General features: G+C 46.5%; 5 protein-coding genes, 1 long non-coding RNA gene and 2 other non-coding genes across 8 annotated transcripts; 4 read left to right on the top strand and 4 right to left on the bottom strand.

The window, feature by feature from the left end:
* The first annotated feature begins 76 nt into the window (after nucleotides 1–76).
* Nucleotides 77–1,833, top strand: LOC100824599 (GEM-like protein 4). The gene is made up of 3 exons (XM_003569898.4): nucleotides 77–800; nucleotides 905–973; nucleotides 1,073–1,833. Exons 1-3 carry the CDS (start codon nucleotides 602–604, stop codon nucleotides 1,525–1,527), a joined length of 723 nt encoding a protein of 240 aa, XP_003569946.2. The 5' UTR covers nucleotides 77–601; the 3' UTR covers nucleotides 1,528–1,833.
* An 802-nt stretch (nucleotides 1,834–2,635) lies between these two features.
* On the top strand, nucleotides 2,636–6,017 carry LOC100824910 (uncharacterized F-box/LRR-repeat protein C02F5.7). The gene is made up of 2 exons (XM_003569899.4): nucleotides 2,636–3,073; nucleotides 4,779–6,017. Exons 1-2 carry the CDS (start codon nucleotides 2,713–2,715, stop codon nucleotides 5,681–5,683), a joined length of 1,266 nt encoding a protein of 421 aa, XP_003569947.1. The 5' UTR covers nucleotides 2,636–2,712; the 3' UTR covers nucleotides 5,684–6,017.
* Nucleotides 6,018–6,856: 839 nt separating this feature from the next.
* On the top strand, nucleotides 6,857–9,364 carry LOC100824291 (DEAD-box ATP-dependent RNA helicase 47A). Its single transcript, XM_003569897.4, has 2 exons — nucleotides 6,857–7,052; nucleotides 7,185–9,364. Exon 2 carries the CDS (start codon nucleotides 7,286–7,288, stop codon nucleotides 9,011–9,013), a length of 1,728 nt encoding a protein of 575 aa, XP_003569945.1. The 5' UTR covers nucleotides 6,857–7,052; nucleotides 7,185–7,285; the 3' UTR covers nucleotides 9,014–9,364.
* A 276-nt stretch (nucleotides 9,365–9,640) lies between these two features.
* Nucleotides 9,641–9,712, top strand: TRNAT-UGU. Its single transcript has one exon. It is a non-coding gene; the product is annotated as a tRNA-Thr (tRNA).
* A 2,251-nt stretch (nucleotides 9,713–11,963) lies between these two features.
* LOC100823770 lies at nucleotides 11,964–13,510 on the bottom strand. The gene is made up of 2 exons (XR_001406688.2): nucleotides 13,353–13,510; nucleotides 11,964–12,458 (listed from the first exon to the last, which is right to left on the bottom strand). It is a non-coding gene; the product is annotated as a protein BOLA1, chloroplastic (long non-coding RNA).
* Nucleotides 13,499–13,571, bottom strand: TRNAF-GAA. The gene has a single exon. It is a non-coding gene; the product is annotated as a tRNA-Phe (tRNA).
* A 4,792-nt stretch (nucleotides 13,572–18,363) lies between these two features.
* On the bottom strand, nucleotides 18,364–19,407 carry LOC100822452 (transcription factor TCP7). The gene has a single exon (XM_003572694.4). The coding sequence runs from the start codon at nucleotides 19,314–19,316 to the stop codon at nucleotides 18,717–18,719; it is 600 nt and encodes a 199-aa protein (XP_003572742.1). The 5' UTR covers nucleotides 19,317–19,407; the 3' UTR covers nucleotides 18,364–18,716.
* A 3,158-nt stretch (nucleotides 19,408–22,565) lies between these two features.
* On the bottom strand, nucleotides 22,566–24,408 carry LOC100823166 (E2F-associated phosphoprotein). Its single transcript, XM_003569893.4, has 3 exons — nucleotides 24,238–24,408; nucleotides 23,876–24,041; nucleotides 22,566–23,053 (listed from the first exon to the last, which is right to left on the bottom strand). The coding sequence occupies exons 1-3, from the start codon at nucleotides 24,317–24,319 to the stop codon at nucleotides 22,795–22,797; spliced, it is 507 nt and encodes a 168-aa protein (XP_003569941.1). The 5' UTR covers nucleotides 24,320–24,408; the 3' UTR covers nucleotides 22,566–22,794.
* Nucleotides 24,409–24,712: the final 304 nt, after the last annotated feature.

Below are 24,712 nucleotides of genomic sequence, written 5' to 3'. Positions count from 1 at the left end.
GTTTCTAGGTTCCGAAGCAAAAAATGTTCCAGAAGAAAGTTGGATCCTGGTAGTAGGTACCGGTCCTAAAAATAGATATATCCATATCTGCATATACTAAGATCCTCCATGTCGCCCCACACCACTCTGCTTTTCCTGTAACCCGGCCGGCGCAAGATTGTGCGAGCACATGGGCTGCTCCTTGGAAAGTTGCAGCAAGCCATCCGCCGCGCCGAGCCACCAGCTGCCCCATGCGTCCGACGTAGACAAATCAATAGCTCGCCATCGAAGGAAAAGCCCCCCCCTGCAGCTATAGCGGTTGGCCGCTCGATCGACATACATGGCCTTGCCCCGGCGCGCGCACGATCGACATGGATGACACAGCCCCACGTAAAGCTAGCCCGGCCCGGCCCTTTTGGCGAACGTGAACCGCTGCTTTTCCGGCGCCGATGAGCCGGTGCTGACTCATCCCCCCTGCTACCTGCCTTTAATTCGCTCCAGATTTCATCACCACGGAGCCTATAAAACCTGCCCCTGCCTCCTTAGCTTACCCCTCCCTCGCTCTCTCAAGTCTCAAGCACAAGCACGCAGAGAGACTAGGAAGAAGGTACGAGTCATCTCTATGCCAGTCAGCAGCAGGGAATTAAGAAGAAGCATGAGGAAGTCGAGCGGCCATGTGATCGGGGTGCCAGTGACCTCCAAGGCATACGCTTTAGAGGAGGCGGCCAAGGGCGCCGGGGCGTGTAACAAGGACGGAACCGATCGTCTGGCCGTCTCGTTGACGCACCCAAGCCCCTACTCATCTTTCGGCTACAAGCACAGTACGTCCTTGATCTCTCCATCGAGCTTTTTCTTCGCTCCACTGCATCTTAAGATTCCGGGCCGGGCGCTAATAAAATCATGTGCACGTACGCTGTGGTTTCAGGTAGCAAGGGCCAGGTGATCCATTGGGTGAGCAAGCTGGGCAGACGGGCTCAGGGCTTCAGGGACCACGGTGAGTCGACGTTCAGCCATAAACAAACTTGGGTTTTCCAAAGGGAAACATATACGGATTTACGGGTATACTAATTAAGTAAGCTTACCGTGCGTGCAGTGACGTTGGGGCCGAAGCTGTCGGAGACGGTGAAGGGGAAGCTGAGCCTGGGCGCGCGGATCCTGCAGGCCGGCGGCGTGGAGCGGGTGTTCCGGCAGGCCTTCTCGGCGGAGAAAGGGGAGCGGCTGGTGAAGGCCCACCAGTGCTACCTCTACACGACGGGCGGGCCCATCGCCGGGATGCTCTTCGTCTCCACGCGGAAGATCGCCTTCCGCAGCGACCGGTCCCTGACGGTCACCTCCCCCGCGGGTGACGTCGCCAGGGTGCCCTACAAGGTGGTGGTGCCGCTGAGGAGGATCAAGAGGGTGAAGCCCAGCGAGAGCGCCGAGGACCCGGGCCAGAAGTACATCCACGTGGCCACCGTCGACGGCTTCGAGTTCTGGTTCATGGGCTTCGTCAGCTACCAGCGGTGCTGCAAGTACATGCAGCAGGTGATCTCCGACTCCGAGCTGTGAATTCATGCGCGCGCGCGTGCGTCTGAGCGTCTCGTAATGCAACGTCTTGTTGGAGCTAGCCAGCGCGCGCAGCTAGCCCTGGATTAAGGAACTTTGCTCCACCATTTTTTTTGATGATGAGAGCATGTTTCTTGCGATTTGGATTGGCGGATGTGGGTATTAATTGCAGTTTCTGTTTGTAGGACCAGGGAACTTGGTTTTACTGAATGAAAATATTTAGCTTCTTTGCATTATGATGAGAATGCATGTATGTGTCTCTCTGAAATTACTACTACTTTCGTTCTTAAATAGAATATGTTATATCTCTGACTTGTCACTGATTTAATACAACGTGTACTAAATCTAGGACAAGTAATATGAGTCGGGGAAGTAAATGAGTAATATCGAATAAGCAATTTACTATTAAGATTTATATTATGACGGATGCAATAAAACTAATTTAGAGTTGCAGATGTTGGTAATTTTTCTAACGGTTTTGTTATTGAAAAGTCGCATGTTTTTAGTTAGAGATCAGTTGACGTGCTTGGCCTTCGGATTTTAATCCAACGATGTCACGTGGCGGAGAAGAGAGTGAGGATGAGCCTCGTATCTTAATCTAACGGTTCTGATACGTCAACGGAGATTTAACGCCTTTTGCTTTACAGGCGATTGAGAAATAACCACACCCTTTTCCTATATGATTTGTCAAACTTTAAAACTTTTGATTTAGGAAAAAACTATAATTTTTTATATTTATGAATGAAACGAGTTCTATACACTGTAAAAGTACATCTATTTCAAAATATAAGACATTTTAGTAGACTATTTTTGTTTACCAAAACGTATAATATTTTAAATATAGGCATATGAGTGTGGATTTTGTGCTTGTGCAAGCCATCTTTTCATCAAAAATGCATTTCAGCTTGTACAAGTTTGTAATTTTAAAACTGCCAAAATTAATTAGATCAACGTCATGTCCAGTTTTTAAAAGATAATCCAAGAACATGATCTCAGCCTCTCATGGGACGCATGCCAGTTTGTTGCCAAAATCGGCTCACCATATACATGGGTCATGGGCACACCCCGGGCCGGGCCGGGTTTCCGCAGGGTTCCTATAGAAGTGGCCAGACCTCACATCCAACTAGGTAGCCCAGTCCATCCACTTACACATGTACGACGGCCTGATAATAATTCCTCACTCCGGCCATGTCGGCATCACCGTCGGGAGGCGGCGGCAGCGGTGGTGGGGCTCCCATCAACGATGTGCTCACCGACGATGAGCTCCACGCAGTGCTCGCCCGGCTGGGGCCAGAGGCCGAGCGCGACGCGTTCGGGCTTGTGTGCAGCCGCTGGCTCCGGATCCAGAGCTCCGAGCGCCGGCGCCTGCGGGCGCGCGCCGGTCCGTCCATGCTACGCCGCCTAGCAATGCGCTTCTCGGGAATTTTGGAGCTCGACCTCTCCCAATCCCCGTCCCGCTCCTTCTACCCGGGTGTTATCGACGACGACCTGGAGGTCATTGCAGGGGGGTTCCACGATCTGCGAGTCCTTGCCCTGCAGAACTGCAAAGGTGAGTCCCTTCTCCTTAGGCGCGACCCACTTGAGATTCTTGTGCGCATTTGAATTCGCATATGCAGAAAGCTTGTGTTAACATTTGGGACTACTTGGGTTCTTACCCTACAAAGATGGTAAAGAGTAGATCTCTTTGAGATTCTGAGGAACTTTATTGTTGCATCATTTAATAATTTTGTAAATTCAGAACCGTTTAATCGCAAAAATGTGAATCAGTAAATATAATACTCACTAGTAAACCGCATGAATACATGTTCAAATACTAAGATATACCCAGAAAGAGATGTGTTAGTCCCTTGTGGGATCAGAAAGACAGAAAGATATTTGTAGCCCTGGTTATGCTATGTTTTGTTCAATATGTGAGGTCGTATGAAAGTTCTTAGCCCATCCTTAACTGTGTCTGTAGAGCATGCTGGTTCTTGTGAAGAGAATCCCATTTGTACTTCTTTTACAGCTCTTAGAAAAATTTCACATCAGTGATCTGTCAGTTTAATTTGGATAGGTTGGTACTTTGGTTAAGGAAAGCTGAGCTGGGCAAATTTTGATTTGGATAAATAATTTTATTCATACAATACAAGCTGTGATCCTTTGTGATGTTCTCTGACACAGGGGTAATTGGTAAATATTGCTAATATTTCAAGGAAAATAAATATTGCTAAGTTTCAGCTCTGGAGAGTTACTAGTTTTCCAGAGGTTGTGAGTCTTTTTTATGCATCCGTGCAAGTCAGAGCTCAGAACTGAAACCAACATCTTTTGGTGCCATTTGGGCTTGAAATACAATTTTAGTATGAACTGAAATCTTTATTTCTTATGTTTTCTTGAACCTAGATGGTTTCTTAAGAAATAAGGCATGCAACCAATAGTTAACACTTAGGTGCTGTGTTCGAGGAATTAAAAATTTACATGTCAGATATCTTATTTGATAAGTGGCACCAGTAATATCCAATCGGTAGACTGGTAGTGCTTCTATGCTCTTCCAAAAAAAACAAGAAGTGCCTGAACTTTAAAGCAAAGGAGAGGCTGGTAGAAGGGGATATTCTACTAGTTTTTCCAATTAAAAGGAATGTTTAGTCACTCTCAAAGATTAGAACCCCATAAAGCCCACAATATTGGTCAGTAAGTACCATGCCACAGAAGTCTCGCCCTTAACACCGAACTTGGAGGCTCTGGGGATAGGAGGCGTGTTGACAGGCTGCACCAGGTGCTGACGACATTGTTTGCTTTGGCTCCTGCATAATCGCCGAGTGTGGCCCAACAGATCATCGCCATTAAATACTACAGTCCCAAGAGTTGTACTGTCCTTTTCCCCACCGCAAGATCTCGTAACCCAGAACAGTGGAACTATTCCAATCCAGTTCTCTGTTGAACCTTGAATGGCCGGCTGGCATGGGTGAACCAGGATTTGATCGCGGAAGGGTTCCCATGCTCCAATCTCGTTTGCCTCATTCAAGAGCATTAAGCCATGCCAATGTTGCAGTTTGTCTTCTCAGGCAATAGCAAGCCTTGGAGGCTGGCCAGCTAGTCCTAGTCTGAGGATGAATATACCCCTTATCTCTTAATCAAAACCTCTCGTTTTGTTTAAAAATCGTGCAATTGGGAAAGCATAGAAGCACTTCCCATATCTAATTTGGTTGTGCAATTGTTTGTATTTCTTTAATGTAGTGATTATCCATTGACATTTATACTGTTCTTGTGTCTCTTAGGTATCACTGATGTTGGAATAATCAAGTTAGGAGATGGACTGCCATGTCTGCAATCCCTAGATGTCTCTCACTGCAGAAAACTTAGTGACCGAGGTTTAAAGGTGGTTGCGTTGGGATGCCGAAATCTGAGACAGTTGCAGATCACAGGCTGCAGATTAATAACTGATAATTTGTTGAATGCTCTATCAAAAGGTTGTTTAAACTTGGAAGAACTTGGAGCTGTGGGATGTAGCAGCATAACAGATGCTGGAATCTCAGCTTTAGCTGATGGCTGTCATAATTTAAGGTCATTAGACATAAGCAAATGCAATAAAGTTGGTGATCCTGGAATTTGCAAAATTGCAGAGGTCTCTTCATCATCTTTGGTGTCATTGAGGCTGTTGGATTGCATCAAAGTGGGAGATAAGTCCATCCATTCACTAGCTAAGTTCTGCTGCAACCTAGAGACTCTCGTCATTGGTGGATGTCGGGATGTCAGTGATAAGTCCATACAAGCACTAGCTCTTGCCTGTTGTAGCAGCCTCAGGAACTTAAGAATGGACTGGTGCTTGAAAATAACAGACGCCTCATTGATAAGTCTGCTGTGTAACTGTAAACTTCTTGCGGCAATCGATGTTGGGTGTTGTGACCAAATAACTGATGCAGCGTTTCAAGGCATGGAATCAAACGGGTTTCTGTCTGAACTGAGAGTTCTGAAGACCAACAATTGTGTTAGGCTCACAGTTGCGGGAGTCAGCTCTGTGGTAGAATCATGCAAGGCTCTGGAGTACCTAGATGTCCGGTCATGTCCTCAGGTTACAAAGCAGAACTGCGAGCAAGCTGGATTGCAGTTTCCCGCTGGCTGCAAAGTGAACTTTGAAGGTAGCTTGTCGGAGTCTGATCCATCTGGTGATAGGTTCTTCTAGGCCAGCCATGCGAGCATCCAAGATTAGTTAGTTTTCGAATATCCCAGAAGAACGCTGCATCATGTACATGTGTGCAGTGTTCTCGATATTGTGGTTGATTTGTGCATTGTCAAACCCGAGCTTGCAACTGAAGAATTTCATGGATGCAAACACTGTTGTACTGTAGAAAGTAGCACCAGTGGACCTTGCAATAAGAAAAAGCGTGATTTATGTCAACTGGATAATTCTTCAATCGAATTGCATGTATTTCCTCTGTTTCGAAATATAGGATGTTATACATTTGTTGTAAGTCAAACTTCAAAATTTATACAAATGAGATGTTCTAGATTTGTCCTAAGCCAAATTTCTTAAAGTTTGACCGAATTTATACAACAATCTACCAACATCTACAGCTCTCAGGTTTTATTAAAGAGGACGTGTCATGATATATATCAATACATTTTTTTTCTGTAATCTTGGTCAAAAATTAAAAGGCCTACGTATTGGAAAGGCAGATTAGGACATATGAAGCTTGTTATGAAGAATCAAGCAAAGTTTGGGTTGCTTTTAGCCCAATAATGATCGAAGCATAAGTTTGACACCTTGTATTTCTTATCAAAGTGGATTATCTGAAGTTTGCTCCTGTGCACGGTGGTTGTGCTTTCAACCTTGTAGTTTCTTCAAGCCTATAGCGTTTCCTTATGAAGTTTGCTCCTGCGCACAGCACACACATCACTGCATTGCATTATCAGGGGTGAACTAGACATTGCCAACACAGTAGCTTTGGGGGCAGCCGAGGGTTGTCGCTGGGGGAGAGAAGGAAGCCGGCGGCGCTGGGCGTCGAGGCGGCGGCCCGGGGTGGTCGCAGGGGAGTGGAAGGAGGCGGCGGCGCTGGTGGTCGCAGGGGGAGCGGAGGGAGGCCGCCGCGCGGCGGTCGGTGCCCTTTCACGCGGCGGCGGCGGCCGGCGAAGCAGCCCGCGGTTTCCCTCCCGTTTTCTTTCCCAGCCCCGTGCGTGCGCTCGTTATGGGGCTTGAATCGCTGCTGGCCGTTTGATTAAAATGAGCGGTGGATAGTGGGGCGTATGGCACACGATGCGTCCGTGCCCTGCCCCTCAATCTCTTCTCAGTCCCTATCCCTTCCTCTCGAGTCTCGACCCAACCTCGCGCACGCAGCCACGCCGCTCGGCTCGCACGCTCTGAAACCCCAACCCGACCCCGCCGTGCCCTACAGCCGCCGCCGTGCCGTAGCTTAGAGTCACCGCCGACGCCTCCCCCCCGCCCCCACCCCCCATAACCCTCACTCGTCTCCACCATCTCATCCAGGTTCTGCCTCGTCCCGTCCCTGCTGTCTCCACTACGGCCGCAATATCCTGCACATTGGATTTTCGAGGTATGAGCCTTTTGTCATCCAGCGATTACTTAATCCCAAACTAACTTCCACAAATATTGGGTTTGTCCTCAACGTCTAGAATCCGCCCTTGATTTAACTTGCATGATTTGGTTCTCTGATTAATTTACACAGCCACAAGTGACACCCTGTCGCGAACTTGCTGAGCTAAGAGTCTGAAACATAGAATTATCGAGTCGGCGTGCGGTGTTTGGCATTGTTCAGTGTTAGCATAAATGCGGCTATCCATCGGGCAAGTTCATCGGAATGTTCTTGCATTGGCGTCTTCTCGGTCATGCTTTGTCATGGGTGACCATCTTCCGTTCAGAATGATGTCGCTGCCACGGGCAGCCGGGTTTCATCAGACTGCTTGGCGGGGTAGTCAAATTATCGAGGATAAGGGCAGCCCGCTAACTCTAGCTAGCCTGGAAGTCCAAAGCAAAGCTGACTATGTGAAGAAGAAAAGGGTGCCACGAACTGGAGGCCTGAAGCCAAGCTCAAGAGATTCTGCCCTCAATGTGAAACCGAAGAAGGTTTCTTCGCTCAGTCTCAAACCAGCGAAGAGTGCCTTACCAAAGGTACCTGTGGTGAGGAAGAAACTGAAGATTGACGAGGCTTTATTTTCTGCAAAATCATTTGAAGAGCATGATTTGCCGCCTTTGCTTATTGACCGGCTGAACAAGGAAGGCCTGACTTCTCCAACTGAGGTCCAGTCCGCTGCAATTCCTACCATATCACAAAAGCACGATGTGGTTATCCAATCATATACTGGGTCGGGGAAAACACTTGCATACATCCTCCCTATTCTTTCTGAAATAGGCCCTCTGAAGAGGGCTAGAGAACAGGGTAATTCAGACAAGAGGTCAGGTATAGAAGCAGTTATTGTTGCTCCTTCAAGAGAATTAGGAATGCAGATAGTGCGAGAGGTGGAGAAGATATTGGGTCCTGATGACAAGAGACTTGTCCAGCAGCTTGTTGGTGGTGCTAACCGGTCAAGGCAAGAGGAAGCATTGAAGAAGAACAAGCCAATTATTGTTGTTGGAACACCTGGGCGTATTGCCGAAATTTCAGCAGCAGGCAAGCTACAAACTCATAACTGCCGTTTTCTTGTACTGGATGAAGTCGACCAGCTTTTATCATTTAATTACCGTGAGGATATGCATAGAATACTAGAGCATGTTGGAAGGAAATCTGGTACTTCATCTTCTAGTGGCATCCTTGGGCCACTTGCTAGACGGTCTGACCGTCAGACTATCTTGGTTTCAGCAACAATACCATTTTCAGTTATTCGTGCAGCAAGGAGCTGGGGCCATGACCCAGTTCTTGTGAGGGCAAAGAGTGTTGTTCCTCTTGACTCAATTGCCGCTCCAAGGCCTGTCCTGTCCCAGGGTGAGCCTAACTCTGATTCTCCATCTATGTCCGTTAATCAAGCTGCCGTCGACAGCTTACCACCTTCACTGGAACATTACTACTGTACATCCAAGGCTCAACACAAAGTTGACACTTTAAGGAGATGCATCTATGCTCTTGAAGCACAGACAGTGATTGCATTTATGAACAATAGCAAGCCACTGAAGGATGTTGTATTTAAGTTGGAGGCCCGTGGGATGAAAGCTACCGAATTACATGGAGATCTTGGGAAGCTTGCTAGGTCAACAGTCTTGAAAAAGTTCAAGGATGGTGAATTCAGAGTTCTAGTGACAAATGAGTTGTCTGCCAGAGGACTGGATGTGCCAGAATGCGATCTTGTGGTTAACCTGGATCTGCCAACAGATTCCACACATTATGCTCATAGAGCTGGTCGTACAGGGCGTCTTGGGCGGAAAGGGACTGTGGTCTCCATATGTGAAGAAAGCGAGGCATTTATTATGAGAAAAATGCGCAAGCAATTAGCTGTGCCCATCAAGCCATGCGAATTCACTGAAGGACAGATTAACGTTCACAAGGAGGAAGACGTGGAATAAACTCAGCATAGTGCCTGTGCATGACTGCTCAATCCAGCTATGCCATTTTAGTTTCTCAAGTGCTACTATTCTTCTTAAAAAAATAGTGCTACTGTTTTTCATGGGAAGATAGTCTGATTGTATTATCTTAAAATGTTGCTGGTTAGTACTTATTTGCTCAGCTGTATTTTTCATTGGAAAAGACCTGTCTTTCCTGGTAGCATTGCAGTTTTTTCTAAATGAAGGATTCGTATTCAGCACTACTATCTGTTTTGTTATGCCCCTCATATGGAGCTATACTGCCATGTGTAAGATGACTCATGTAATGCTACCTTTAACACTTAATACAGCCCTTCTAATTTATATTTCAAATTGCCCGTGTGAGATATGTGAAAAAGGAAAAAACAGGCTGAGTGCGTGCAGGTAAGTTGAAAGCTGACCTACACATATTAGCTGGAGCGATGGCGTAGAGGCAGTTTTAAACTTGGCTGACAACAGATGACAAACAGGTAGTGGTCTGTGCATGCGTTGGGTGCAAGCTGAACCATCCTTATTCCTTTGCATTTATTCCCTGAAAACTATTTGTATTTTTAATAAGGAAACTGAATATCGATAAATAACTTTACATGCTCTATTTTACAGTTGTCAGCCCCTATAGCTCAGTGGTAGAGCGTCAGTCTTGTAAACTGAAGGTCTGTAGTTCGATCCTGCATGGGGGCAATGTTTTTCGAGCATATTACTACCATTTTGTTACCTTTCCTCTTTTACTCTCTGCTTGAACGAGACTTGGCAACTCCATCCGGCACTCCACCATCTCTTCCTGAGCACAAATGCATGCCAATGTCGTCGGCCATACGTTCTTCCGTTTGGCCCGAACGCAAAACGAAACCCCTGTTAGCTTTTCTGGAGTTAAGCCAGCTATTTTAGCTAATGTCGTCACTGTGGAAAATAGCTGCCCTTTTGGCTGAGCGCAAGTTTATCAACTATAGCTAACGTTTTGCTTTGACCGGGTTCAATACTCCTAGTAGATCTCCGAATTATTTTTTGACCCGATCCTTGTAGATCTCTCATCAGGTAAATAGGAATATTCAGATTGTGGGGCTAGCAGCAATTTGGTGTCCTGTTAGGCCATTTGAAAACTTAAAAATAGAGCAGAGCTTGCTCTGAGAAGAAGCTGATTCAATCTCCTGCGGACATTGATATGGTTGTCCCTGTTTGAACTATTGGGCAGGTCTAACAGGTCGAAGCTGATGGAAGGGATCGGGTCTTTAAGTCGAAGCTGATGGTAGATTTTACAGCAGGCGCGGCAGCGCTACAACCGGAAGCTCTTAAGACACCACGATATGCAGGATAGGAGGAACTAACGCAGACTTGAGGGGCCGAAAGGTGCCGAGGAAGGAAGCAGCAAGATGGGAAGGAGAGATGGATGATCGTCAGCAACTGGAATGCAACTCGGGAAGGCTTTTGACAAAGAGTTCATTGTGAAACTATGGTTTTTTGTTGGCGCGTGGGGGCGGTCCTCGGAATTGTCTGTAAAACTAATTTTACTTTCTGTTAGTCGTATTGGAACTCCTAGTTTAGGCGTTGGGTATGTTCTTGTTCGTCGTGGATTACAAGTGCGTTTAAACACTGTGAGGGCGTGAACTTGGTGTTGTTGTTCGGTACTGATTGATAGTGAAACCCGATTCTAAAGATCGCATGGGTACCGTCAAGACGCTGTAACCAGAAATGGGCCAAAACAACATAATGTCTCGAGGACATCAAGTGAAAAGAAATCTGAATAGAGTGGAGTCCAAACATCTTGTTCTACCGGCTGCTCCGTCTTGGAGCCTCGAACAACGTCGGCATGCATTAACATCCCACGCTGTCCCTGCAAAGCAAGAAATCAAATTAACAATCATGAGTTGATTCTCTTTGCTAGCGCACTTGTACCGATTCGAACTTTCAGTACTTCTTAGTGCTTGTGGTTTTCTAACTTATCTGATTATATAGCTTTACAAGTTTATGGCGACACTTTTTATGAACCAGAGGATGTATGTTTTATACAAATCGACCTCACTTATTTTGGACCGAGGGAGTATTTTTTTTATTGAAATGCTATTGGTAATAGCTTCCGCGTTAGCTAGATAGCTGCCGTAGCTATATCTAGGACTTAAGCCTGAAGCCATGGGAACAGCGATTTAGAACATCAAGTGGAACTAGCTTGCAACTTGCTACACTTAAGGAAGACCTTTGCACATTCAGAAAAGGGTCGGACACTGCGACGAAGGCACCAGCAGGCCAGCAATCTGCAATTCTGCATACCTCGTCATGCTCATGGTTTCTCCAGCAAGTAGCAACCAAAAGCACTCCCTGTCTGTATAGTGCTGCAGCTTTACAAAAGCCTGGTTGCATACCCTCCTCAAGTGATACATTATCTTCCCGGCAGAGAGGGCCAGGCAAAGAAGTGATTGCCAACTGGTATATATCAACAAAGCTTGATATTTCGAGCTCCTCCAGATTTAGATGATGGATCAAAACATTGCAGAGAATAGTAATATTGGTGATGGAGAAATCACCACTGTGAACTAACAGGAAATCCAGTGAAAGCATACATGATCCATTGACGCCAGATGACGCAGAACATAGCAGCTGGACATCCTTCTCCTTGATAGATAATTCATGGCTGAATAGACTCCACAAATATTGTAAAATATGCTTCAGCTATGTTAGTTTTGTACTGTAGACTAAGATCAAAGTCCGAACCAACTTCAGCTTCTCAAATGCTTCCAACGACACCAGATAGAAAGAAACACATTTGGTGGCCATGAAGAACAACAGAAATGAATTTGGTACTCCCTCGGATCCATATTAGTTGTCGAAATATTACATGTATCTAGACGCTTTTTAGGCATAGATACATCCATATTTGGGCAAATTTGAGACAATTAATATGGATTGGAGGGAGTACATATTTTTCATAGTCATGGTCAACCATTAACAACAGATAATTGACACTTCAATCTAATGAGAACACAATTCATGAAAGTAGCATGTCATAACATCGTTTGAACGAGCATGGTTACATGATATAGCTGCACCTGCAGTCAACTTATTGTAGAGCGAATACTAAGTCAGTGGCTTTTTTGACATTCAGGAACCAGACTCTTTTGGCGTTTTCGCAACAATGGAGATAGCATGAAGACCCGAGTTCAACTCATCAGTCAAGAGATCATACACCATCCTGTGTCTCTTCACAAGACTCTGCCCCTCAAACTTTGGTGAAATTACCTTGATGTTAAAATGTGTCTCATTTGCATTGTCCTTGACGGCTGCATGCCCGGCATGTTGATAAGAAACATCTTCAATATCCAACGCACTGGCCTCCAAAGAAGACTGCAGTTTTTGCCTCATCCGAGCAGCTCTTGAGAGAACAGTGCCGGTACCTCGTGAACCCATCATTTTTATAGTCTGATAGCAACAATGCCTAAAAGAAAAGTGTACTGGTTATGCAAAAGTCCTCACTATTGCAGGATCAACGCTCGTTCAATGGAAATGTGGGGATAAAAGTGTAACTGGCTATTACATAATTCATATACATAAGCATAAGATTGATTGATGAACCAACTTCCGACACCCATGCCAGAATTGCATAACATAAATTAAAAATAATAATGCCTTGTCCTAACCTAGTGAAATCTCAAACCTTCATTGTCTCAATTCATGAATAATAAACCATGTCACGTAACAGCCTAACAACACCATTGATCCTATTCTTTAGCAGAAAGAGCAAATACCCCCATTCTCACAGACAATAACCATTAATCCCAATTCGGAAACTGATGGCAAAGGATCTGTCCATCATGATTCATGATCCATCTCACCTCTTCATAAGCAGGGAAAAAAGTTCCGGAATTTCAAACCCAGTTTCCTTTTTGTCAACAACCCACGCCCCATTTACAAAATCAAAACCTAGATGATACAATTGGACACAAAATCAAAACCTTTTGCGCAAAAAAAGTATACAAAATCAAAACCTAGATGATGAAATTAGACTGTCCTTACATAGATAGATCATACGAGGCGAAATAAAGCTAGAAAATGCTACTACCGTGTAAAATATTTCACTTCTGGAAAAACCCTTTTCGTTCCGCTTAGCCCTATCGGGTATTTTTAGATTTGATGGGCAACTCCCTCCTCTATTGGAGGCACTCAAGTGAAAACTCAAGTCATTTGAGCATTTTCAAGCGGATCTGACGAGAAGCTTACAGGAACGGTTCCTATGATTTACTCTTTCTTGGTGATGAGCAGAAGGTTAACTGGCTGTAAAAAAAATCTAAGGGAGCGCGCATGGAGTACACAGAGGAAAGGTAGAGCTTACGTGCTTGCAGGAAGTTCTGGGTCGGGGCGTCGGGCGTCGGAGAAGGAACGACGGCGGCTAGGTTAGGGAAGGGGAAACCAGCCCGTAGATGAAAAAGAAGCCCACGCATATACCTAGAATTTTGGATGAGAAAAAAGGTATATTCATGCGGTGAGCGTGGATCGAACACGCGACCTTCAGATCTTCAGTCTGACGCTCTCCCAACTGAGCTATCCCCGCTTTGCGAACAACCTTAACTATACATATTTATGACTAAATCCGGATTGACGTTGCATCAAGCAAAGCGTGCACAAGGTCGAATGGCAGATGTTTCTTTTTCTTGTTGATTCCTTGTCTTGGGATTTTGATATACTAGTACTAAGACATGCACAGAGTATCTGAACTCGTGAAGAACCGCAACCTTCCTCTGTCTCGGTTTCGCATGCATGTGATGAACAGGGACAATAATAAAGAGTTCAAAAACCGTCCAACGATTTCACCTGTAGGGCTGTCGCTCACGGCAGCCGTCACAGGGGCAGGGCTAAGCTAGCCCTGACCGATGGAGACCAAGCCAGCTTATCCGCGCATGCGCACGGCATCCCTGCACACCAAAGTACGAGCCCGCCCGCCCGACCAAGACCACCAGGCGACGACGCACATCGGGGCACCCGCGCCATCTCACCGGCGGATCGGTCCACGCGCGCAGGAGCCAACCACCGGAAAACTTGCCAAGTCTTGACCAAACGGAAGAAACCCCATGGCCAAAACTACTACTGCTGGCTGCTGGCTTTGATTGGAGGGCCGGGGTGAAGCACACGGAACAGACAGTGCACGCAGGTCGGCATGTGCTTTCGCTGTTTTGCATGTACCGCCTCCAAGGAGGAATATGCAGAGGGGGGCATGCAGCTGGCCGCCACCAACCAGCTGTGAGTGAGCCTGTGACACGGCAAAGGACGGACGGCCGGGCACGCCAGTCTGCATCTGATCAGGGCTTGCTTTGCTTTGCTTCGCCTGCAGCCTGCCTGTTTGAGATCTGCGCGCGCAGCGGTTTGCCCGGACGGGTCTCGGTCACGCCGCTCTCTCAGCGCTGCTGTCCGAGTAAATTGCACAAACCACTCAACTTTAGTCGACTTGTTGCGCAAAACACACTCGAAGTATTTTTTGGCACATAACAACTACTATTTAATCTGTTGCACATAGCTCCTAATCGGAGTTTTAGCGTGTTAACCAAGTTTCTGGCAAGTGGGACTCACCCGTCAGTGCCAACTTGGCAGCTAGGGCTTGCTAGCGTGGAATGGGTTGGGTTTCTTAGCCGGTCAGGTATGATTCCGGTGTTATTGTTGAGTCTTTTTTTACGGAACCTCGTCAAGAGGGCAGGGTGCTCATGCAATTCATTATAGAAGAATAGAGTGGCTCCGTTTATGAGGAAAACCGAGCCGAAAACCATACAGTACCCGGCTTATTTAAAAACCCTGACTACAAACAAACACAAGACATACACCGAAGAACAAGCAACAACCACCTCCTGCTCCAACGACACCGAACAGGGAGCCGATCCTAACGCCAGGAGAAGGTAGGCAGAACTGGCCTTCGACGACCGGAGCAAAGAAGAGGCTGCTCTGGCAGGAGCGGCTCGCACAAAGGCCAGCCTGTGTTGCTTGAAGCCGCCATCTTGGCCAAGACCGACCTGACCCGCCGCAACAAGCAAACCTCAGCCGCCAGACGAGGGGTCCAAAGGCAACACCTCCAAGAAGGACGTGACATCCGAAAACGCCGCCATTGCCCGATCCAGCTAAACTGGATCAGAGTTTTCACTCGAAGGCACCTCGCCTGCAAAGGGGATCTGCACGACGACACCTTCAAGAAGGGAGCGACGTCCAGGGACGCCGCTGTCGCCGGCACCGACGGAATCGGTGCAAGGTTTTCACCTGCAGATCCGACAACCCACCGCGAACCGAAGCGCAGACGTCGCCGCGAGCAAAGCCAAATCGGGATCAGGGGCCACCGCGTACCTCCACCGAAGGGCACAGATGCGCCCACCACTTCCGGAGCCGGCCGCCGCCGGCCGTTGGCCGCACCCCGTAGCAGCTCCCCGCAGGAGACCTGCCGCAGCGTGCCTCATAGAAGAGCACAACCCCCACCATGCAGGCCGCCACCACCACCGCCTGGACCCAGCCCCACACTGGATCCAGCACCGCCCGCCCTGGATCCGGCGCCCCCACCACCAAAGCTGGCCCCGTAGGCCACCGAGCCGACGCCGCCGCACCCGAAGAGAAGAGCGCCTGAAGATGGACCGCGTGCCTGCAGAGAAGAGCGCCTGAAGAGGTCCCGCCGCCGCCATCTGCCGCACAGGCTTTGCCCCGGCGGTGACCACCGGCGGCGGCGAGGGGAGGGGCACGCTGAGGGCCTCGACGGCGGCGCGCTAGATTATCGCCTCCCGAGTCGCTCAGGGAGCGACACGGGGGCCTGTGTTTCCTATGTTTTATTGTTGAGTTTTATTTTCGGTTGTAACATGGTTGATGAGACACCGTGCCAAAATTCAATGATGTTGCTGTATCCAAATATCTCAACAATTTCGACAGGTTATGTACCATACCACAGTTCAGACATCAACTCAAAAATCTCCAGTGGACATGTATAACAAATTACTCTAAATTATCCACACATGCACACGTACACATTCAGGACCTGATTTAACCACTGAATTGGAGAAGCCAAAGTACTGATATTCACAGCATTGCACAAAAAGAACCTAAAAATGGTTAGTTATTTCTTTTATTCCACTGGAACCATACTCGACCGGCTAAGAAACCCAACCCGTTCCACGCTGGCAAGCCCCAGCTGCCACGTTGGCACTGACGGGTGGGCCCCACTGGTCAGAACCTGATTAACGCGCTAAAACTCCGATTAGGACCTATATGCAACAGATTAAACCAATAGTAAATGTTCTGCGCAAAAAATACGTCGAGTGGGTGTTTTGCTTAACAAGTAGACCAAATTTGAATGGTTTGTGCAATTTACTCGCAGAGCATGGTGCATATCTATCTCTGCACCACGCTGCATACATACGTTCGTTCATGTATGCGCTGCGCTGCTGCTGCACGTACTAGCTAGCTTAGCTTAGCTTGCTTGCCGGTCGACCATCCATACACGAGACAGGCGGCACTGTTTGGGGCCAGGACCGTCGGGTACGACATGCATCTCCTTCACGTACGCTGCATCTACCAGTACTTGTATCTCCTACGGCTACGGAGGAAGCTGTAAAAAATGTGGTACTCCTACAAAGTTTCTCGGAGCTAAAGTTAAGCTAGACGGGATCAGTGCGAGGCAGAGAAGCTATTCGCGCGCTGTACGCCTGTACGCCCTTTGTGCATGCTCTAGTCTCTACCGAAGCTATTGATGGGACTCGCTACGTGCCATGTACCCATGTACGTTGTGGCCACCAACAACCGACATGTACGGGCGCCTCTGCTACTGGGGACCCTTCTGACATTTGACTCGTTCTCGCAGTCCTCCATTGCATCCATTACCTGGCGCCTACTCTACTTGCCTTGCAGTTAATTATCATCTATGCGAGATTTTCCTATTTCTCACGCCGCGGAGAAACAACAGTCGATGATATAAATTTTTTGATTTAATTATTTAGATTCACATAAGATTAATGTGGGTTTGATGGATAAAAAACTTCATTGGATGACTACGATTGTTGACTAAGAAATAACTATTTCCTAGGCGATTGAGAAATATACACTCCCTATATTTTTACGATTTTGCTATTGATAAGTCGCCTTTTTTTAGGATCTTAATCCAATGATAGCAAGTGAGAGATGAGAGAATGTGGATGACCCTCAAATCTTAATCCAACGGCTTTGAAGCATCAATTGATATTCAAGGCTCATTTCTTAAAAACGAGTGACTTAGAGATAGTGACATCCTATATTTTTAATACTCCCTTCGTTCATAATTTCAAATTTAACTAAAAACACGACAAAAATTCTAGGACGGAGAGAGTACAAAATTGAAACTTCATCTACGCGTTCCAATTTCCAATTAACTAAAACAGAGTACTTTGCGACCCTTGATATGATATAAAAAAAATACACGAACAATATTACGTGCAGTAATATAATACAAAACTATGCAGATTCAATATAAAAAAATACTCCTATGTCTCGTACCAAGTGTCGCAACTTTACCTACGCGTTTTAGTATATTGACAAAATTATGACTTAACATGGGAGAGAGGAAGTAGTATCACTGTGTATATCCTGTAATATTTTTTACGCTCAATATTTAAACTAATTGACATATAGTAGTACGGAATACACTATGTGAATAATGTACTCGCAGTCAAAATCGTGCTCTGAGTACATGCTACAGTACCTATTAGCTCATGCTCTTCCCGACTTTCACCACCAGTGAACAGCTAATTACCGATACAATCATACAACACATCATACCGTACTTGCATCGTGACCCATGCGACATGCATCAGCACACCGAGTCAACCTTTACAGTTCGTACCTTGTCTGGTGCCAGTTCGTAGGAGGAGGATGCGGTGGCACGCCGTACGAAAGGTAGGGCATCTTTCACAGTTGAGAGCCCGAGAAGTTGCCTACAGCTTTGACACGAATCCGGTCCGGTCTACACTGCACAACGGCACCAGCCTTTCAGGCCCCGCGGCAGAAGCGCAACTGTACGTGCTTGTGCTGCAGGGCCGCAGCCTTTCCTCCCTCCCTTTGCCCCCTCCCTCGGATCAGAGGGAAAAGCGAATTCCGGGAAGAAAAAGTAAAGTGGAGTAAAACCCAAGGGGACGCGCCGGTTTCCCAGCGTTATCATTGCTGTAATCTGCAGCCATGGATCAGCTTCAGCTCTCCATCTACGAGTACTTCCTAGCTTAATTAAGCAGGGTCGAGGTCAGCTCATGAACATTTGATTTCATGCTTCCATATTAGCAAGGGAAATAATTATTTTATGATCGATTAACAGCGAGGTCAATGCAATTGTAACTTTTTTTTATCGTGATTTGGCCTCATGCAGACGAGGTTCATTTTGGGGAGTCGCATTACACAATCTACTTACAGCAAACAGCAAATATCCATATACAGTAGTACTCCCAGTTACTAACTTATGGAGCTGGCCGGAAATCTGGAACGCAAGATCTAAAGGACTCGTATTTACAGTTAGTTCTTAGTACCACAGCAAATCTTCACCAATTAAACTGCAGAAGAACACACGACGATCAACACGCAGGGAAGCACACTCCTAGCTACTCTCCGATTAATCAAGAACACTGCCAAAAAAACACAACCAGAAACACCAGGACACCGCCCTAATGGCCGCGTACTACGTCGTAGGACGTGCGCCAAACAGCTCTCGAGCCAGTCAGCGTGTCTCCTCCTCGGCGCGCCTGGCGGCTCCGGAGAGCGCGGCGACGAGGTTGAGGTGGTGCGCCATCGGCATGTACGACTCCGCCGCCTGGGTCTCCAGCGGCGAGAAGCCCCACGCGTCCGCCTGCCGCGGCAGCGCCGACGCCCAGAACGCCGACGACGCGCCGTCGAAATCCTGGCGCGGGCGCTTGCCGAGGAGGGTGCCGTGACGTGACGAGGAAGAGGTGGAGGGCGCGGAGGAGGAGACGAAGGCGGCGGGGGTGGTGCCGGAGCCCGTGGCGGCGACGATGGAGGGCTCCGCCTGCCGCAGCAGCCACTCGATGGTCTGGCCGTCGGACTTGAGCCCCAGCTCGCGCGTCAGCTGGAACACGCGCGCCGCGCACACGATCGGCATGCGCACGCGCCGCCCGCGGCCGTTCACCTTGCTGTGCCGGTCCTTGACGCTCTTCTTGCTCGGCGCGGGGGACGACAACAATAGGCCGCCGCCGCCGGCGTCGGCGCCTGCCGCGGGTGCCCACGCAGTGGAAGCCGTCATCGGCAGGTGCTCGTAGACGTGGAAAATGCCGCCGGCAGTGGCGATGTCGCGGGAGCTCATGGCCGGGCGTTTGGAGAGAAAACGAGAAGGTGGTGGGGGCTTGTGAGGCTTTGAGGTGACGGGAGGAGGGAGGGACACGGCGGATGGATTTATAATGGAACTTTGATGTAGCATCCGTTTGCTATTTGCGGGGTTTATCAAATCTGCCAATCAATCAGGCGCTTCTGACGCAATCTTTTTATTTACAAATTATTTCGGGATGATCAAGATAAAAAAAGAGCTGTTTCCTTCATATATATAAATCGTGCATAATAGCGATTGGCTTTTTTAAGTGTTCTCGAGTGTAAAATTATACGATTGTCACTTGAGCAATTATAGTTTCAAAGAAAAAACGTAGTACGTGCAATCATTTATCTTTTCAACTTACAAATATAAAGATATTAATCAGTGGCGGCGTTCCGTTGCATCGTACGTTCTAGGGTCATATAAGATTTCTTTCCAACAATGATGACCAAAAACAGCCATTATTTGTGAACCTATTTTCTTATTTGCATCAAACATGAAAACGATATTATTGTAACTCCATGCAATGTTGATCTCCTAAGATTTTCTATTGAATGTGAAAATTCTTCTGCATCCCCCGGAGCAGAGGAGCTGGTGCATCAGAGCTCTGAGTTGAGTTTACACTCTAGATATACCTTGCACGCCATTTGTTTTCGAAATCAAGTTGTGTATATGTTCTGTCGTTACAGAAGATATTATACAATTTTGAAACAGGAGAAAGTGACAATTGCATAGCATAATTTATTGAGTTTTAATTTGATTCGCAGAGCAAATAAATATTTCGTACTAATATGAAGAACCCCATTCGGAGACACAGAACTTGCAGAAATGTGCCTTACATCTAACTAAGAGCTAAAAACTTGTTTGGCCGACCTGACTGAATTTCATGCCATTGAATTTGAAATTTGTCCGTCACATGTAGGGGTGCAACTTGGTGACCCTCAGGGTATCTTTTGACCCTCCTTGGTTCAAACAAATGAACTAGTTTTTCAAACAGTTGTGTCATTTTAAAACTTTAGTTCATTTGGTTGAACTAAGGAGGGTCAGTGGGTACCCTGAGGGTCACAAACTTGCAGCTCTAGTCACATGGTTTTGTAGAATGTGAGAGAAACCTATAAGGATGTGTTTTTTTACAACCAAATTGGGATTAGATATATGAACTATTTAACGGAATTTCTATTGAATCCACATAGTACCTAATTCTAGGTCAACCAAACAAGTTGGTCCCTAGTGAATTTCAGTCTTAAATGATGGAAGTCAAAGAAGATCTAATGTATTTTTGGCGAGTACTTCATACCAGGATTCAGGTAAAATCGAGGTTCAAAGTACGCATCTACTTTATCGAACCCTTAGAGAGCGTTCTCACATATTTCTCCATGAATGCTGTACACACAGGCACTTGTGTCACTAGCATTCAGTGTTGCACATGTATCAATTCCATGTACCCCACGGTATAACTAGCTACTGTCACCACGCATTGCATAATGGAGTATCTTGCTCCTCTATGGACTAACATGAATCTGAAACACACCACTTAGCTAGTGCAAGAAGAGAGTCTTGAGCAGGAGAATTACGATCAAGGAGGGGGTAGAAACCGAATCGAGCCAGAGCGGGGGAGCAAGCCAGGACGCCGCGGTACTACTACTGTAGCCACTAGGGGGGGCATGGCACATGGGAATCTGGGTCCAGTAGCTCTCACTCACTTTGCTGGAATCCGCCCGCAGGTCTTTTACAAACAGCAGCAAGTTAAGCCTAGCTAGCAACGTATCACATCGCAGCCAGGATGGATGGAGCCTTAGAGATATCTTATCTTCGATTACGATCAACTGTGTAGGCACAGTGACCGACCGGCCCAAGATATCTCGGATTAGAATTTCACTGTCTCCTGATCTCCTCGCGATCCAGCCAACATTGTGCAAATCAATTAAGGACGGGGATCGTTTTCAGTCAAAAAGGTCAAGGAGCGATAGGGCATCGGGTGATGGGCTTGATCTGCGCACCAGCTGGAATGAGGGCGCGTCCCGGGTTAGATTTCTGTGCGAAGCACAGCAGCGAGTGCACGCCGAGAAGACTTGATTCCAAGCTAAGTTCACAGGAAACTCCCGTAGGAATATACACGAAAAATCACGCATAAGACGACGGGATATCGAATGGGATGATTGCCGGGAGAGAAGAGGTGTCCAAACTCTCTGGCGTGCGTGACGATGACGATCTGGGCTGAAAAGAGAAGGCGGGGATGGACGGGCCACCAGCCTTGCTAGTTTTGGATGTGCATGCTCTGGTCGCCGCCTACCCGGTTTCTCTCTCTGTATGGTGTGTATAATTGGAGCCCCGGCCGGCAAGCAAAGGCTCCATGGCCTCGTTGGCTAATAAGAAAATGTCGGTGGATTTTACAGCTCCATGGCTTTTTAATCTTCTCTAAAGGAATGAATACGACTATACGAGGGTGGATTTTACAGCTATCTTAGGACATCCCGAAGACTCTCTTGATTAACTCTTATTTAAAATCTGGTGACGCGAAGAAAAGAAAAATAAGAGAGAGAAGAGAACCAAGAGTGAGACTAAGAAAGAGAAGAGAACTAACTCTTCGTGAAGAGTTAGACTAAAAAAGAGAAGTAACTCTTCGTGCAGAGTCAGACTCTTAAGATAAGAATAAACGAACAGTCAACTAAGAGTTAGCTAAGAATCAACATTTTAAACATTGTACAACATCACATTTAATACTAACAAATCATCTAGAGTCAGTTTAAAAACATAAACCATTGCACATGTTATTTTATCCTTGCCTCCAGATGACGTGAAGCAGATGCTCTTAACTCACCTCTGATTTTCTTGCAGAGCCCATTACTTAGCAGCACTTCAGCCTTTGCAGATGCCCTTAAGCAGCACTTCAGTTACTTGTGTTCCATTAATAAGACTGAACTGGAACATACTCCTACTAATTATTATTTTCAGCAGTTTCTCACACTACGAGCATCCTGGATGCCACCTACAATGGCATTCTACTGCTATATATACACCCCAGAAAATAGCTTTTCTTATCCAATTTTTTGATAGTGCTAAATCGTTTTCCCTAAGCAGAAGTAACAGACTGCAGACATATTGCCCCTGGCTTTTGGGATTGCGATCTGCTTGCCTTACTCTTGTCTATTGGCAAAGAGCCAAAGGCCGAGATACACCGCTCTCCTAAGATCAGGCATTAGCAACCACCAAATTCTTGGTTTTATGATACCATCACAAACTGAATAATTGCCGTGAAAACATGGGTAGACCGCCCATTCAAACTTTTCTAGTTTCTAATACATATACAGAAGAACAACAGAAAAAATACTGCAAACATGGCATCCATAATACCTGAGTAACTTGATTGGTTATAGATCACCAGTACACAAGTAACTAGAACCCCATACACTCCAGCGGCTCAGGATTGACAAAGTGCACTATGGGGACAATTCTCACACCACCACCACAAGGTTCAGGAGTTACTAGGAATGACATTAAAGAAGTGGTAGACTTCGTCTTCGTCAGACACTCCAACCTCAGTTGAGCAGATCTCACAGCAAACAGGATGATAAACTGCCCCCTTGTTTTCAGCTTCCGGTGTACTAGAAGAATTAACAGCCCTTACTTTGTGGTTTTTCCATTTTCCTTTCCCCTCCCGTAGAATCTGATCAGTCCTGATCTTGCAGTTGCGCACAAACATTGCACGGTACTGGTTTACATACTTTTCATGCCTGTACAACAGCAAAAACCGTCGAAAAATCTACTTAATAACCAGTCTAAAGTTGAATAACCAGAATTACAAATAATAGGAAAATAGTTTGAAGCAGCAGTTACAAAATAAGGTATTTCTGAGCATCATGCACAATAAGACAACATCATTATGCTTTCAGAGATATTCATGTTTTGGATCTCACAGCACACAACAATTGATCAGAGCATTAATAAACAAATTATACTAAATTAGACCTCCAGGTCTTTTGCATATATGGATTCTTGTTCTTGTTCGAACAAATCAGACAACATGTTATAGAGAAGAGCGGCTTCCACCTCCACGAGTGTTTCTCTCAAACATGTAAAGCCAAATTAAGAAATGAAACTTTCAGGAACAACTCAAGTGGTCACCTGCACATAGTAGTCCTCTTCAAAGAAACTATACGGTAGAAAATTCCATTATGATGCGATCACTGTGAGCCCTACAAGGAGTCCCTTGAAAAGGGTTTACTCACATAGTCACATGTATTCCTAACGTTATAATGTTGTAAACCAACTTTTTACTAAACATATTTATGAAGAAGTATCCCTTACAATTCTGAGTGAATTAATCAAACGGTAGCAATTGTCCTATAATTGTGTAACACGATGGCAGACAACTACTAGTAACAGATAGCCAGATACAGCTTCTTCAGGTTTCACCATTATGAAAACTATAACTGCAAGGCCTAAAAGTAAAAACATCCTAGATCGAATGCTCCAAGATTATGTGATAAATGCTCATCTTGTAGTGTAAGAGCCGTCTCGCTGAGTTGACCCAATGTGAAGCATCAATAGATTACCTCTGGGAATCCAGGCACAAGGTAGTAAAACACGCAGGGCAGCTGAGCACGGCGTCTGAAGTCCGGCCTTTCCTCTGCCTGTGTACCCAACGCTCGTCAACATCGTCTATGTCAGGATCGTAGAACTCGGGCTCCACCGAGTAGTCTATCTCATCGTCGCTTGACACTGTACCAAATTAGAGGCCGCAGAAACCCAAGAAGGCGAATCAGATGCATCACGTAAGCGCGATACTTAGAGCAGAATAAACACGCGCTGTTTCTTGCCCAGATTGCAGAAGCCTGGTTCTCGGATGGCGGTTAATAATAAGGTTTAGATGTAAGATTGGCCCAATCAACCAGAACACGGGGATTAAGGAAGTTACCTAGGTCGCGGGGATCTACTGGATCTCCGGATTCCACCTCCGCCGGCTGCTTCGCCGCCTCCTTGGAGCCCTCGGGTTCCATGAATCCTTCTCAGGCTCTCAGCCGCTTCTCGCCCTTTCTTTTCTTGTTCAGTTTTTCTTAGAAACTGCGGGGCTCGGGGAGGACGTCCTCGGAAGTGAGTATTTGGGCCTAGCCGAAAGCCCTGTATTAGGCCGATAGCGTGGATCTCGGCCGCTTCTGCTTGGGAGGTCTCTTCTGTTTTTCAGAAACTTACGAGAGGCCCAGCAGAAACTATCGACGCCTCGTCCATATAACCTTAGCCGCCGGGCAAAGCCATGTTCCAGTCTATTCCATCCGTTTCATAATTCTTATCGAAATATTACATGTATGTAGACATTTTTTAAGAATAGATACATTCATTTTTAGACAAATTTAAGACAAGAATTATGAAACGGAAGGACTACTGTACATGGG

This window comes from Brachypodium distachyon, chromosome 3 (assembly GCF_000005505.3).
Source record: "Brachypodium distachyon strain Bd21 chromosome 3, Brachypodium_distachyon_v3.0, whole genome shotgun sequence".
In the NCBI taxonomy this organism is placed as follows: Eukaryota; Viridiplantae; Streptophyta; class Magnoliopsida; order Poales; family Poaceae; genus Brachypodium; species Brachypodium distachyon.
Note: the sequence above shows the minus strand (reverse complement) of the source record. Positions and strands in the feature narration are given on the sequence as shown.